This window comes from Terrapene carolina, unplaced genomic scaffold (genome assembly GCF_002925995.2).
Source record: "Terrapene carolina triunguis isolate 2854851 unplaced genomic scaffold, T_m_triunguis-2.0 Scaffold58, whole genome shotgun sequence".
NCBI classification, from domain to species: Eukaryota; Metazoa; Chordata; order Testudines; family Emydidae; genus Terrapene; species Terrapene triunguis.
The window spans coordinates 53,204,375-53,221,544 of NW_020664409.1; the positions used below are offsets into that span (position 1 = coordinate 53,204,375).

General features: G+C 41.0%; 1 protein-coding gene across 1 annotated transcript in view; it reads right to left on the reverse strand.

Annotated features, from left to right (window-relative positions):
- Positions 1-792: 792 nt before the first annotated feature.
- Positions 793-17,170, reverse strand: part of LOC112110686 (gamma-glutamyl hydrolase-like) — a 34,252-nt gene continuing 17,874 nt past the window's right edge. The window contains 8 exon segments of the mRNA XM_026659687.1: positions 793-1,375; positions 3,041-3,178; positions 4,296-4,386; positions 4,477-4,583; positions 5,461-5,599; positions 8,209-8,293; positions 12,914-12,964; positions 15,383-15,497. Of these exon segments, the coding sequence (XP_026515472.1) occupies positions 1,254-1,375; positions 3,041-3,178; positions 4,296-4,386; positions 4,477-4,583; positions 5,461-5,599; positions 8,209-8,293; positions 12,914-12,964; positions 15,383-15,497 (848 nt within the window). The 3' untranslated portion in view covers positions 793-1,253.

Genomic DNA, 17,170 nt, shown 5'->3' on the forward strand with positions numbered 1-17,170 from the left:
GCTGTTCCCACTGATTTCAGTGGGAGGTTTGGGCCTGTGGAAGAAAAGGGAAATGAAACTGATTACCTCATCTTCCTCCCATTTTGATACATCACAAAACTACTGAACAAACTTTTCAGTAATTGAGAAGAGCTACTTAAATTCAAGTAAATGTGTTGCATGGCAAAGCAAAAGGAAAAAAAACACACAGTAAATGCAGCTGCCTAATAATTACAATCATTACATTGTAGCAGCAGTAAAAGTCTTTGCTGACTGGATCCCTATTAGTAACATTTCTGAAAGGCATTACATCAAAATGTTTTTAAAAAGGGGATGAAAAGCCTGTCCCAACTAAAGTCAATGGCAAAACACCCCTTAATTTCAATAGGGCCAGGATTTCACAGATTTCACCAAAAGTCAAATTATACATTATATTATCATTAAAAACTCTAGGCGGTCCTATTCTTTCACAAAGCAAACTAACTCAGGGCCTATCCAAAATCTTTCCACTGACTTCAGTGTGCTTTGGAACAGATTCTTAAGGAATCAGTGAAACTGAAGAAGGGTGCAGGAGGTGAATCAATGTTTTAACTGTGCGCTCCAAACAGACTTACTTTAACTGATGTGTGCAATGCCTAAATAATACTGCACCTTCACTAATGTAAATCCTACAAGGTACAGATGGTACTGCATACACTTCTTTATGTCCGTTTGCAATAATGTTTCCCTATTATTTTGTCGTGTTTCTAAAAGACAAATAATTTTCTTTGCCAAGAGTTTGGTTACATAAGCACACATCTGTCAAGCTCAAGATCAAAAGATTTTCATCCTTTAATTGTATTGTAATCTGACCAAGAGAACAGAATTATGATAAATCAAATCTTTTAACTACCCAGCTGTTATCACAGAGGCGACAATGTTTTGTAGAAGTAAACTCATTTCTTTCAAATATATGGCCAAAAGTATTGCTCAATTTTTTTAAATTAACCTGATTTGTTTCAAATTTATAAGTGCAATCAAGTTGCCGTCTCTGGAGGTAAAATGTATTTCTCTGTAGCAGGTATTAAAATGAGATCCAGGTCCATTATAATGTAATTGAATGGAAATCTGTCAGATTAATGGGCCAATTCTACAGAGGTAACATAGGATAAATCACTGTAAGGTAAGCTAAGCATTTTGGCTTTCTGCCACTTGCAGTGCACAACATGAGTTTAATTATGAAACTTGCAACAAACAATTCTACAGATCGCTATCCTGTACTATGGGATGGATGTTCAATCAAAAAAATAAACTTGCTCAAATGGAGAAAATATACCAGTAAAAACAGGGGTATAATTGTAAATCAATGCTTTGGTCTCTTCACCCTTATTAGGAAAATGGTGCAGGCTCTTCCGGGCTGTAAAACATTTTAAAAGAACAGATTACTTCACTGTCATCATCAATGATAGTATCTTTCTTGGTGAAATCACTTATTCCATATAGGATTATAGTAAGCAGTACGGTAATAATTTAAATTTGTGAGGAATATTATGGAGCTAGCTTTTCCAAAGATACTGGTAACAGGGATACTTTATTATCATGGAAGAATATGTTAGTTTTTAAGAGCAATCGCTGCTGCCAAAAACTTGATTCTTGCAGTACTGGAGACCCATGCAACACCAGAACTAATCTATTGCAATACTAGCCTATTAGATATGAAAATGTTGGGAAAGATTGTAGTTGCAAGGAAAACAAAATCCTACCAATTCCGTTTTTTGCATCTGGGACTAGGCATATGTTAAAATTAACATGAAGTCATAAGAAATATCATTGATGAAAAGTAAATTCTATTTCAGCAGACTGGGCTGGCTGTTAAATACTCATAGATGCTGAGTATAAGTCTCCATTGGTCAGCAAATATTTTGTGTTTCTTTCCCCGCATTTTATTTTTATGGTCAGGAGAAAATAGGCACGATGGATTCTGATCTATATAAAAAATGTTCAGGAGGCAGTGTTGGCCTATATAGCATTGTTGTCAATCTGGTCTGAGGACCCTACCCTTCCTGGGCTGCAGAAATTTTTTTAGCCAGCGGGAGTAATGGCTGTAGAGATATACTGTGAGGATTAACTACTGTACCTTAAGTATCAGGGGGTAGCCATGTCAGTCTGTATCCAGAAAAAAACAACAAGGAGTCCGATGGCACCTTAAAGACTAACAGATTTATTTGGGCATAAGTTTTCGTGGGTAAAAAACACACTTTTTCAGATGCATGGAGTGAAAATTACAGATGCAGGCATTATTATACTCAGTATATTATTATAATACCTGCATCTGTAATTTTCACTCCATGCATCTAAAGAAGTGGGTTTTTACCCACGAAAGCTTATGCCCAAGAAAATCTGCTAGTCTTTAAGGTGCCACCGGACTCCTTGTTGTTACTGTACTTTAAGGGATTAACACAGAAGAGTTTATGGTATGGCACAAGAGGCAGAGTGACACCGCTAGGCTGGACTGCCTGTTGCACTGCAAGAGGAAAGTGTATTGGTCTTTCTCTGAGCCTGGAGAGAGTTTCCTACTTACTTTTGTCAATTGCTCTACTATAATTACCCCGAATAAAACAAAACTCAGAAAGCTTCTGGAAATAAAATCTTCCATTCATTATCTCATTCTACCTACTTTGCCCAAGGCCGAGTGAGACTGGGATGTGAATAAGAGTTTTGAGTTCACCTAGAGTGCAGCCTTAACAATTCTAAAGTTTCATCGGTTTTTGGTGTCTGCTCAAACGTTTATATCAAATTAAAAATTGACACTCTTCTCCTGGCAAATTACTCTCTACTGAAAGGAGTTTGTATGCTTCCATCAGAATGCTTGGCTTTTGTTGTTTCTTTTGCTTAACCATTCTATTTAAAATGTCCCTCCTTTAAATAAGCCTTTAAAGCTTGCATAGTATGTGCTCATAGATCATAGGTATAGTATTTTGACACTTTGAAAGGGGGGCTTTTTTCCTCTCAAAGAATGTTCCACTGTTTTCTCTCTCTGAAACTGAATTTTATTAATATAAATGAAAAAAGAACTATTTACCTTCATTCACTAAGAAGTCAGCTACGTAATATGCAACTTTCATAGCTGATGCAGAATGTGGTATGCCTGATGAGTTCTTCCATTCAAAAGGATTTTTCTCTGGATGCCACTGGACACCATAAATTGGGTATTTATATGCTGTGTAAACAAATTTTCCATCAATGCATGTAACATTTAGGCCTTCACTTAAATTGTGGCATGCACAATTTTATTACAATGAACACATTACTAGAGATCTCACTATATCTCACATATAATTTGACTTCTATAATGGGACCAAAAAGCCTTAAGCAACTTGTAAAATGTATTCCTACCTAAAACTTCACATACAAGATTTCAGCCCAAGAACAATAATGTTTACATTTAAAAAATAGTTTGGTCAATTATACATTATAAGAAATTAGAAGTTATAGTGAGATGTGCTAAATGAAAAAGGGTTTAATTCTATGCAAACAAATTTCTGCAGGTCACTGTTCCACCATTGTAATCTGATTGCTTTAGCTGCAATATATTTACAAAAAATGAAAAATTGTTTCATTATAAAAAATAAGAGAGTGCTAGAAGTGTTGTGCTAGCCAGTGGATTACCCTGATGGGCAGCATGCAGCCCCCGGGCCGCAGGTTGCCTACTACTGCTCTAATGAATCAAAACAGATGTTTCTGGAGTTCAATATGCCAGGTAAAGGCACAGGCAATGCAGGAGTCTTTTGGAAGACAGCAATTACCAGAACTGTGGCCAAAGGAATGGGGGATACTGCTGGCACCTCACTAGCATGAATGGCTCTCCCTGTACTACAACCACGGATAAGAGAGCAACATGGAGAGGCAGTATCTGTAGACAGCCAGCAGTGGAAGTGCAGACTAGACCTGTTGCGCTGAGGAAGGGTTTAAGCTACAGAAACTGGAGTGGTGTTTCCACGTCTTGTCCCACAGATCTGAAAATATTTCATTTGGTAAAGTGTGTTAACATATCTAGGTGTGGAGCAGTGGGGTGAAAGACAGAACAGTCATACTCTGAAACATGCACATCTAAAGTAAAGTGCAAAGGTGTAAGTTATCTTCAGACAGAGCATATTCTAATCAACCACAAGGCAGGCAGTGCTGATATTTAACTCCTTATCCTAACATTAAAATTAGTAACACCACCGCCACGCTCACTATCTTCCACACAAAAAACAAACAAACCCTCCCCACACCCCCAAAAAACCCCAACCCCACAAAACCCATCACAGTTTACATGTTACACCGATCACTACCTTCCATTGTCGATATAAACTCCACGTCTGCATGGGTGTTAGTTGTCAGAACCTTATAGAAATTGCGTAGCTTCGCATTCTGTGTGAAATTCTGCATTAAAAAATGACAGAAAAAAATGTTTTTTTTCTAGATTTAACAGAGTAAACTCATTTTGGTTCATTCAATCAAATAATCAAATACCTGCACGGAGAGGCTCCAGTGATGAAAGTGTGCTGTCAAAGACTCAGTGGCAAGTTTTTGCAACAAGTCATCTGGAAAATTCTTGAACATCCTGCTGTCTTTTGCAGCTTGTACAAAAAAGACAAAGGAATATTCTCACTACCAGGCTGCCAAAGGAACATCATTATTAGGATGGGGATAAATGTGATGAAGTACTGGCTGAATTCATTTTAATTCCTTTTGATTCTGTTCTTTCACTGATTTTTATTAATCAATAACACAATATAAACATACCCCAGGAATAAATCTAGAATACAGCTATGGCAGAGTGCAGTCTAGCAATTCTCACTAGACCATATGCTGCAGCCCTGACCCACAGAAGGCCCAATTCTGCCTCCTTTGCTCACACTCATTAGACCCATGTTCTACCATTAATTTCAATGGTGTGGTGAGGTACTACTTTGTGTAGTTAGGAACGGCAGAATTTTTCTAAATAAGGCAAGGCAACAGGATTTAGTCCATTGATTAATTACTGCAATCAATGGAAGAAATCCTGCTTATTGCTGCTAGAGAAAAAAACATAAAAAGCATCATTCAGAGCCAGCTTCTGCCACCCTTATGCTGAGTTGCATCTCATTTTGCAAGTAGTCCCACTGATTTCAATACTATATATTATAGTATATAAGGATCCAGATTTTTCATTCAGCTCATTACAGAGTTAGGGGGCTGGATCAAAATTATGGATCTAGGACCAAACTTTCCCAAAGTTCATAGCTTTTCAGATCCATAATTTTGGTCAGGCTCATGACACGCAAATAGTTTGCTCTCAAACCTCTAATTTTTCAGTCATAGAATTTTATTGGCTTTCTTATAGAAGAAACAATATCAATATTATAAAAATATTAGTCACCTATTTCAAATCTTCAACCGTAAATATTGGTTTATTACAAGAAAAAAGATTCTTGTGAATCCAAATGACATTAGCAGTGTAACAGGATTGTTCACCTGTAGTAAAGTTCAGTGGGAGTGCAAAATCCTCAGTATTAGTCCAAGTCAGTAAAATCTCCCCACTGGTGAGGTATGTAAGCTCTTCATATCCCAGACATGTTCCCCATACAGGAAAATAGTCTCCTTTATCATTAGCCTTTAAAATAAGAAACAAAAGATGAAGAAATGGGTCAACACATACAGTAATTTATGTAAAAGTTAACAAATTGTAAATCCCTTTTACTTCTATAGGATTTTTTCTGCAATATCTAGCGCTTTTATGTGCTTGATGTTTGCATAGCCAGCAATTTTATGTCCCGGGTTCCTGGAGGAGAAATTTGGACATCAAACGACATAAAATAGAAAGTGGCAGTGTTATCTTAAAAACAATGAAACTGATGTGAAACCTGAGCTAAGGGCAAAACTAGGAGAAGGAAAGAAGGAGAGAAGAGCTAAGCAAAAGCAGAATGAAACCCTCAACTTAAAGAAGCACATAAAGCTCCAAATAGAGAAGATCCAGACAGCAGGCAGGTGGCATTTCTACACCGTAAGCATGGTTTAAAAGCTCTGTTACCCCAGAACATTTTTTTTTTTGTGATGGCTGAGTGCATTTCCTTAATTTCTTTCTAAAACAAATTCATTTCCGGGTTGTGACCCAACTTAAGAAGTTATTATTCAAAAGCTATTTTTCTGGAAAGATCTAAGCAACTGAAACTTTGGGCTTAGAAAGAAAGTGCCACCACCACTTTAACTATATCCCTGATACTGAGACTGTAAAAACTCATATAGATCTCTACTCTTATAGTAAACTACTGACATATAAAATATTTTTACAAAGAAGCTCCAAAAGCATTACAGTATCTTTCTAGCCATGTGCCATGTAAGTGCTCGATAAGCAAGGCTTGCTACTCCTCTCACTTACTCTGATGCAAATGAGGAGTAACTAATGTCAAAGAGTTACATCAGTTTAAGTGAAATTATAATCAAGCCCTTAACATATATTCCCCTTACTTTTGCTCTGCCTAAAAATGCAGCCTACAGGCTAACCACGTATTTAACAGCATTAAAGGCTGTAATTTATTTTTTTTACTAATTTATAAGCTGAGGAAAAAATCTTTGATGAAATCCTTGCCTCATGTAAGTCAATGGCAAAACTCGCATTGACTTCAATGGGTCTAGGACAGAGGTGGGCAAAGTTTTTGGCCCGAGGGCCATATCTGGGTATAGAAATTGTATGGCAGGCCATGAATGCTCACGAAATTGGGGGTTGGGGTGCGGGAGGGGGTGAGGGCTCTGGCTGGGGGAGCAGGCTCTGGAGTGGGGCCAGAAATGAGGAGTTCAGGATGTGGGAGAGGGCTGTGGGCTGGGGCAGGGGGTTGGAGTGGGGGGGGGTGAGGGCTCTGGGATGGGGCTGGGGATGAGGGGTTGGGGGTGCTGGAGGGTACTCCAGGCTGGGACCGAGGGGTTGGGGTGTGGGAGGGGGTCAGAGGTGCAGGCTCCAGATGGCGCTTAACAGTGGCATGTCCCACCCTCCGGCTCCTATGTGGAGGCATGGACCCCACTCCCCAGTGGGAGCTTGAGGGCCAGATTAAAACGTCTGAAGGGCTGGATGTGGCCCCCAGGCCATAGTTTGCCCACCTCTGGTCTAGGATTTCACCCCTTGTGTGTACATGTAATTTCAAAACACAGTCACACCAAGTAACCTCTTATTTTGAATTTGATGAGGCAAAGTGGGAAGAGACACTGATGTGAATTTAAAAGAGTAGTAGAAATTCCAATCATCTTCATACATGCAAACATCACCTTGACTTCTATAACTCACATTGCACTGAATTAACACTATAAAATACTGATACATTTTATAAGTCTCAAAGGATGCAGTTCAGAGCACACAATTTCAGGAGTAAAATAGAGAAAAGCATGCCAGGAAGGGACATCTATAAAGAACAGGAAATTACTTTCTAAATTTTCAATTATCTTGATTACATACAGCATGTCTAATAAGATTTTTCCTCAAACTCTGTATATGAAGTGACGACAAGCAATTTACTGAGTTGCTGTGAAATGTTCGTGCAATTTCATCATACTGTTTACTGTAATGGTGCCCCCACCAGACATTATGGCCCCAATCCTCCACACTTACTTACATGCTTAACTTAATGCATTGTGCGAAGTTTCATTGAGGTAAATGGGACTACTTATACTTCATAAAGGTAAGCAAGTCTTTGCAATATCAGGGTCTATGATAACCAGATGGCAATGCCCATGAACAAAGATGGGTGCTCAACTTGAAACACTTTAATGGGGCCTGATTTTCAGAAAGGGCTAAGCAGTCACCCAGACCCCTGAAAATCTTGGCCTCAGTTAGTATTGAGCACAACATAGGAGCACCACTTCTGCTTCATAAAAAAATACACTAGATACCAAGAAAGGTTGTGTAAGTGTTGACAGTAAGGGTGACTAAGCTAAATTTTACAAGTAATGTTGTACAAATAAAGATATTAACAGTTGACTTCACTTAAATTATTTGGCGATAGGCCTCAAACCTTAAAGTTCAGATTATAATTTTCTGAAGTTTGGAGGTGTTCAGTTCAGACCTGCATCTAAAGCTATTAGATGATTTGTTACACACACATACCAACAGTCAGTTGCTTATTAACAGGCTAAAAGGAATATACTGCATTCCAGTTGCAGATGTCCAAATATAAGCTTCCCATGATTTTGGTCCCTGAACACTGACAATAACCAGAACAGTTTTTCTGTTACCTTTAGTGCCTTGTTGTAAAATATCCTAGCAATCCTAGAATATTCTGAGGTCTTAAGATCAACACCACCTCCTGGGAAAAGTACCCTGAAAAACAACAAAGTATTATTACATGTAAATAACTATAGGTCTTAGTCATAATATAATGTATAAATATGGACAGGGCTGATAAGAACCCTGAGGCATAAATTCACTGAAGGCAAACATCAGACCATATGATCACAATGTCTATGTGCTACAGTAAATTTCAACACTTTAAAAAAAAGGGGAGGGGAGGGTGGCCGCTGATAATAATTAAAGATATTTTCAGAGTGAGAAGAACCTGAAGCTAAAACATACAAGCCTTACAAGATAAAAGGCCATATATAGCATTCTGATCCAAGGCTTCCATATTATGATTCAATGGACGCAGTTACTTTCTTTTACTGATTTTATTTATTATTTATATAGAGTCAGATTCTCACAGCCCTTACTTAACAGAACAGGGCAGCAAGACAGGGTATGGCTGACCCTTACTCACTTGTGCAGCCCTCCTAAGATTGCGACTCTGATCACAGATGAGTGGGGATGAAAGGTAAGCAGCAGCTACTTGACCATTACTCCCGTTTGCAAGTATCTGGGTGGCGAGGGGATAAAGAGTGGGAAAAGACTTGATTCTTCCCTCTCCAATAGCCAGCCAGATATGCCCATTTACACAGGGCAGAAAATGAAGTTACAGTAGAACCTCAGAGTTACGAACACCAGAGTTACGAACTGATAGGTCAACCACACACCTCATTTGGAACTGGAAATACAATCAGATAGCAGCAAAGAAAACAACAATAAAAAAAGCAAATATGGTACAGTATTGTGTTAAACGTAAACTACTAAAAGTATAAAAGGAAAGTTTAAAAAAAAAGAGATTTGACAAGGTAAAGAAACTGTTTCTGTGCTTGTTTCATTTAAATTAAGATGGTTAAAAGCAGCATTTTTCTTCTACATAGTAAAGCTTCAAAGCATTTTTCTTCTACTTATTAAGTCAGTGTTCAGTGTTAAACTTTTGAAAGAACAACCATAGCATTTTGTTCAGAGTTACAAACTCCATTCCTGAGGCGTTTTTAACTCTAAGATTCTACTGCACCATCTAGCTCAAAATGCAAGTGTGTTTGGCATTCTACAGAACATAAAGACATTGTCCTTGTCACAAACAATCTGCAATCTAAAGACCTAGCCACCTTTACTCACGTTGAGTCACATCTTACTCCACAAGAAATCCCATGGAAACTATTCATGGAGTAAAAAATCATTCAACCTGAGTAAGGGTGGCAGAATCAGGCCCTCAGTTGACACAATACCATAAGGGATGAGTTGAGTGGAGCAAGGAACATGGGAGAAAAAGTTTCAAGGAGGAAGTGGGGGAGAAAGAGGGGAAGACAGGAAGAAGGGTAGAGGAACCATGGAGAGGGTTGGAAGAGGAGACAGAGGAGAAAGGAGGGGAACAGTGAGTAGGCAAGCTGCAAGGACTGTGAAATAGCTTTGGCAAAATGAAGGCCATCGCTGAAAGGGGATACAAACAATATGAGAACAGTGAAAGTAGGCTGCTGGCTTCCATTCAAATGCTGCTCCTATCAGCCTGCACATAGGCAGAAAGGGGTGCCAAAATAAGTAGGGCTGTCAAGCAATTAAAAAAGTTAATCACGATTAATCACGTGATTGCTCACGCTGTTAGACAATAATAGAATACCATTTATTTAAATATTTTAGGATGTTTTCTACATTTTCAAATATATTGATTTCAATTATAACACAGAATACAAAGTGTACAGTGCTCACTTTATATTTATTTTTATTACAAATATTTGCATTGTAAAAAACAAAAAAATTATTTTTCAATTCACCTCATACAAGTACTGTAGTGCAATCTCTTTATCATGGCAGTTGAACTTACAAATGTAAAATGATGTACAAAAAAACTGCATTCAAAAATAAAGCAATGTTAAACTTTTGAGCCTACAAGTCCAACCAGTCCCTACTTCTTGTTCAGCCAATCACTCAGAATTTGCAGACTATAACACTGCCCACTTCTTGTTAATGTCACTTGAAAGTGAGAACAGGCGTTCGCATGGCACTGTTGTAGCCAGCGTCACAAGATATTTACGTGCCAGATGCGCTAAAGCTTCATATGATACGCCTGAGGGCATTCTGCACCAAAAAATTAAAAATTCAGCACACAATATTTTAAAATTCTGCAAGTTTTATTTGTCAATAAATAAATGCAGAGGCTCCAGCATGGCAACGGGGATCACAGGCTACTGGCTGTATGAAGGTGGGGATCACCCTGCAGCTTCCTCGGGACATGGACTCAGTGGTGAGGCTGCACCCAACCCTGACACAGCACAAGGCCTGGGCCTGCCCCAGAAACACTCTGGGGCCCTGACGCCCTGCACCAGGTTTGGAGCAGGCAGGCTCAACCAGGCAGGATCCAAGTGTTGAGGGGCTCAGTGTGGGGGGACCCAGGTGTGGGGTGAAAGGATTCTGTGTGAGACTATCTAGGTGCAGGCAGCTCAGTGGGGGGGTCTAAGTGTGGGGGATCTGGATGCACAGAGGCTCACTGAGGGGGTTCTAGGTGCAGGGGCAATGGGACTCTGCAGGAGCTTCCAAGTGAGAGTGGTTGGGGCTCAGCGGAGAGGTCTTGGTGTGGGGATCTCAGCAGGGGTGTCTGGGTGCTGGGGGAGTGGGGCTTGGTGGGGTAGGGATCTGGGTGCAGCTAGTTGGGAGTCAGTGGCATGGGGATCTGGATGTGGAGGCTCAGGGGAGTTCAGGGGGGTGGGGCTCATCAGGGTAGGGGGTTATGTGCAGGGAGCTCAGTGGAAGGTGGTCTGGGTGCAGGGAGGCACCAGATGCAGGGGTTGAGGTTCAGTGGAGTGGGGTTCGGGTATGGAGGGCTAGGGTGGTTCTGGTTGTCTGGGGTGAGGCTTGGTGTGGGTGTCTGGGTATGGGAGGTCCAGATGCATGGGGGTTGGGCGGATGGGGGAGCAGCTCCCCGTACAGTGACCCCTCCCTCCGCAGATGAGGAGTGATGGGGGCAGGAAGCAGGAGAGGATGCTGCAGCTGGGGGAGGTTTCTGGGGGTGGGTCAGACACAGCCCCAGCCACTCCTTGAGGGGGAGGCGAAGTCCGGTCCTCTCCTGCCTCCAGCCCAGCCAGGATTAACAGCTGATGCCGGCTCAGGGTAGGAGCCACTGGCTTGGGTGTCCCCACCCCTGCAGCGATTTCCCTCTCTGACAGCTGCCTGAAAGGATGAACCTGCACAGCTAGGGACTGGTGTGTGACTGCTCTTGCAGATTCCCTTTGCTTCCCTGTCAGAAAGTCATTTTTCTGGGAGGATGCAAAGAAATCTGCAGGGAACATGAATTCTGTGCACGCGCAGTGGCGCAGACTTCCCCTAGGAGTAATATGTCCCTTTATCTTCAACCACCATTCTAGAGGACATACGTCCATGCTGATGACAGGTTCTGCTTGATAACGATCCAAATCAATGCAGACCGACACATGTTCATTTTCATCATGTCAGTCAGATGCCAAAAGGTTGATTTTCTTTTTTGGTGGTTTGGGTTCTATAGTTTCTCTCATCAGAGTGTTGCTCTTTTAAGACTTCTGAAAGCATGCTCCACAGCTCATCCCTCTCAGGTTTTGGAAGGCACTTGAGATTCTTAAACCTTGGGTGGAGTGCTGTAGCTATCTTTAGAAATATCACATTGGTACCTTCTTTGCATTTTGTCAAATTTGCAGTGAAAGTGTTCTTAAACCGAACAACATCATCCGAGAGTGCTATAACATGAAATATATGGCAGAATGCGAGTAAAACACAGAGCAGGAGACATACAATTCTCCCCCAAGGAGTCCAGTCACAAATTTAATTAACGCGTTATTTTTTTTAACAAGCGTCATCAGCATGGAAGCATGTCCTCTGGAACAGTTGCCGAAGCATAAAGGGACATATGAATCTTTAGCGCATCTGGCACATAAATATCTTGCGACACCGCCTACAACAGTGCCATGCGAATGCCTGTTCTTTCAGGTGACACTGTAATTAAGAAGTGGGCAACATGATCTCCTGTAAATGTAAACAAACTAGTTTCTCTTAGTGATTGGCTGAACAAGAAGTAGAACTGAGTGGACTTGTACGCTCTAAAATTTTACATTGTTTTGATTGCAGTTATAAAACAAACAAACAAAATCTACATTTGTAAGTTGCACTCTCATGATAAAGAGATTGCACTACAGTACTTGTATGAGATTAACTGAAAAATACTATTTCTTTTGTTTATCAGTTTTACAGTGCAAGTATTTGTAATAAAAATAATATAAAGTGATCACTGTACACTTTGTATTCTGTATTGTCATTGAAATCAATATTTTTGAAAATGTAGAAAAACATCCAAAATATATAACACATTTCAACTAGTATTCTATTGTTTAACAGTGCAATTAAAACTGTGATTAATCACGATTAATTTTTTAAATCACGATTAATGCACACACCTGCAAGAAAGAAGAAGATTACACTCACATTCCCTACTTAGAAAAATGAAGTATCTGAGTCTGGAATCACCAAAGGCAAAACCAAGAACTTAACAGTAAAACAACAGTGGCTTTGATAACATCTGTTTTAGAGAGACTTTGTGTTAATGGACATTTCAACAGAAAACTGATGCTCAAAGCTTACCCATTAATAGACTGGAAAATCTTATCATACTCTTCTTCTGAACGATTTAGTCTGAAATCCCAACAAAGATAGTTACAGGTATGTCTGAAACGTCATCACATTTTACTATTAAAATACCAAAGATACTTAATACAAACCATCTTCAATGGGCATGGAAAGTGTATAAAAAACATGTATGAAAACTAAAGAAGAAAGAAATTCTAGATCACTAAAAGCCAAAATCTGCCCCCACACTCCGCCCCCCACTGCTATGAATGGTACCTTACTCTTCCGGTAGTCTATGAAGCATGTACGACTACAAAATGTGGAAAAACTGGCTAGGTGGCAGCAGTGTTAAAAGGAGCTGGGGGTTACAGTGGACCAGAAATTGAATATGAGTCAACAATGTGATGCAGCTACAAAAAGCTAATAGTCTGATGTGTATTAACAGGAGTGTCATATATAAGTCACGGGAGGTAATTGTCCTGCTCTTTTCAGTGCTGGTGAGACCTCAGCTGGAGTACTGGGTCCAGTTCTGGGTGCCACACTTTAGGAGATATGGACAAATTGGGGAGAGTCCAAAGGAGAGCAACAAAAATGATAGAAGATTTAGAAAACCTGACCTATGAGGTTAGAAAACCTGTGTACGTCTACTATTGAGAAAAGAAGACTGAGTGGGGGGACCTAATAACAGTTTTCAAATATGCTAACAGCTGCTATAAAGAGGACGATGATCAATTGTTCACCATGACCACTGAAAGTAGAACAAGAAAGGACTGGCCTTAATCTATAGCAGGGGTCGGCAACCTCTGGCACGCGGCTTGCCAGGGTAAGCACCCTAGCGGGCCGGGCCAGTTTGTTTACCTGCCGTGTCAGCAGGTTCGGCCGATTGCGGCTCCCACTGGCCGCGGTTCACCGTCCCAGGCCAATGGGGGCTGCGGGAAGCGGCACGGGTGAGGGATGTGAGCCCTGAGCCCACTCCCGCACTCCAAACCCCTTGGCCCTGGCCTAGAACCCTCTCCTGCACCCCAAGCCCCTCATCCCCAGCCCCACCCCAGAGTCTGCACCCCGAGTCGGAGCCCTCACACCCCTGTCCCAGCCCAGAGCCTGCTCCCGCCCCCTGAATCCCTCATTTCTGGCCCCACCCCGGAAGCATGGGGAAGTCCTGAGCCTCGCCCCCCTCCTACCACACACACACGCACAAGCACACACTCCCACAGGGCTGTGTGTGGCCCGTGACTGATTTTTTCTGTGGATCAGTGGCCCCTGATTGAAAAAAGGTTCCCCACCCCTGCCCTACAGCCATGCATGGATGTGACCATCTGCATGCAGACCTCACCCTTTTCACACAAAAGTGGGGGCTCCACCAACTTCTTAATCCTGTCTCCACACCTGTCAGCCTCAAAGAATTTAGAAAAGACAATACAGTCTGCATGGCCCCTCACACCAATTCATTAGGCTTTGGGAACAACCCCTGTTGGTGTGTCTCCTTTCGAGCCATGGTGCCAGAGTGGTGCAGAGGCATAGGGCAGCCATGTGAGTATATGATTAACAGTGATTTATAAACATGAGATCTTATTCCATTCTCACACGGGTTTTACGGTTCACTAACTTCAGAGTAGTTACTCCTGATTTACACCTGTATCAGCAAGGTCAGAATTGCCCCACTTGTTAAACACACACTCTGACTATCACCTGCCACATTCACAGTCCTAGCTTTCTCAATTTGCCCCATCCACCTTTTTAGCTTAGAGCCAGTCTCTGTGGACAAGGAGCACATTTTGCCTCAGGTTCTCAGATCAAAGTTCCAGGGAGATTCAGAAAGCTGGGGAAGACCAATGGGATCCTCAAAACATTGGCTATGAAGAGTGATTTCATGCAGGTTTGACACTTGGTTGTGATCTTGTTTTGTATCAGCATCTAACTACTATTTTAATTCCTACTAACATTGTATTTGCTGTTATAGTTTTACCTTTTACTGTTGGCCACAAAGTTCTTTTTCTGGCATCAGCCTATTGCCTGCATAAGCCAGAATGTTACTCTGATCCAGAACCTGGAATAGTTGTAAAACATAGACCTCTTTGTAGTAGTAGTTAGTGAGCCAGAGTATGAGAGGAATCAGATCTGGACACTTCAAGCACTAGTGGCAGTCTCCCTCCATTCCCTGAGTCCTAGCATTATTTATGTACACGTGGCAATATATGGCCCTGAAGGCAATAGCATGTATTTGGAAACTTCACAGACCACAGCTAGCAACTGGTACATATGTTAAGTCTGAAGATGAAGAAACACTTTTAATATATTGCATTGGCAGGCACCAGCTTGCTGTGAGTCTAGCCTCCATTCCTAGAGATCTTGCAAAATTCTGTGCACCTTCTTTAGTCTGTAAGGAATTGAAAGTACAAAGTGAGTCAGCACTTACACATTAAGCACCTCTCAAGGGTAGGTACATATGCAGTACAAAAAGCCTGGAACTACCACACAGCCTACCTTATTGGCACAACTCGTGCACCAGCAGATTCTAGGAACTTCACATATGAAGCAGCAATGTAGGAACTTCCAAATCTATGGAAACTTGTGAAGTCACACTCCTGTGCCAATATCCCTACAGTGTCCAGAAAACAGAAAGGATTGCTGCTATACAAATTACAGTAGTTATAGTGCAGAAGGAGGCAAATTAAATAAAAACTCTCATTCCTTTCACTAACTGAATTGATTCATACACTACAGCGAGTAGTATTATACGTAATGATTTACCACGAACTATGAGAAAATTGAAATAATAAGCAAACACGCTTGCTTAGTAATGGGGTATCAAATAAAACCATTTTAACAGTTTGACTTTAAAATCCCTGCCTTATTTGATTAGTTCCACAACTTCTTATAAACATATTTTATTTATCAGGGCACTTTAAAGACAAGGTCCCAGCTCCAAAGAGTTTAAAATCAAATCCACTGGCCCCACACAGAGTCCCATAGAATCAAGAGGATTCCATAAGAGTTCAGTCTCATCCACACAGATTGGATTGCAATAGTGGGACCATAGTTATATGTATCAGAGTTGAAATGAAAGGCAACACAGGCTATTTACTGTACATCTAATGAATCTGTTGCAGGCTATTTTGTGGTGGCATGCAGTGTTTTAGAATTTTCCATGTTCACCTTTTTATGGATTATTTCTATTTTCAAAAACAAAAACACCTGAGATACTAAAAACCATATCTTAAACATTAGCCATACAAAAACCTACAATAAGGTCCATTTGTAATTCTAGAACGAATACCATTTTAGGCCCTAATCCTTCAAAACCACTTACTCTTGTACTGTACTTTAAGCATGTGAGTAGTCCCATTAAAATCACGATTTATGTGCTTCAAGTTAAGCACCTGTATGTCTGCAGGATTGGGCCTTGCCTTAGACAATATCTTTTCATGAGGATTTACACAAAGATACTTGGACATTTTCTAAATATCCATTATGCAGCACACAGCCAGACCAGAACACTGCATTAGAACATTTTCTAGACTGTTGTGCAACTGTGCCACATGACTTACTGCATCTCAGCTTCTGGAAACAGCAAAAGTGAAAAAAACTATTTTGCTGACTAATTGCTCACCATTTACTCACACATGGAAAGCAAAGCCAGCTAAGCTATTGATAGCAAGACCTGGTAATAAACAAACCAGCTCTGGAAAAGGAAACTTTAAAAAAAAAAATCAACACCTGTTCTTACTTCAAACGGGAGAAGAGGGGCTTTTCTGAAAAAGTTGTGAGGGCAGGTGGGGGGAGGGGAATCCTGAATGTCTCTGTGCCTCAGTTCCCCATCCATAAGATGGAGATAACTGTACTTCCTTAGCTCTTGGGTATTCTGAAGATGAATACTCTAGTAGGGCTAGTCTACACTAGAAGTGCTACATCAGCGCAGCTGCACATCTGGTGAAGATGCTCTATGCCGAACAGAGAGCTCTCTCTCGTCAGCATAATTACTCCACCTCTGTGCGAGGCGGAAGGTATGTCGTCAGGCGAGCCTCTCCTGCTGACATACCACTGGCATGGACAGTGCTGAGGTCGCTGTAACTTACGCCGCTCAGGGAGGTGGCTTTTTCACATCCCTGAGTGAGGTAAGTTATATTGACTTAAGTGATAGTGTAGACCTACCCTAAAATAGTGTTTCTAAACGACAGATCTGGCGCTGGTCCCTGAGATCTCCCTGATAGTTTAGGAAGGCAGCAAGCCAGCCCCGGTATCAAAAAGGTTGAGAAACACTGCTCTAAAGAT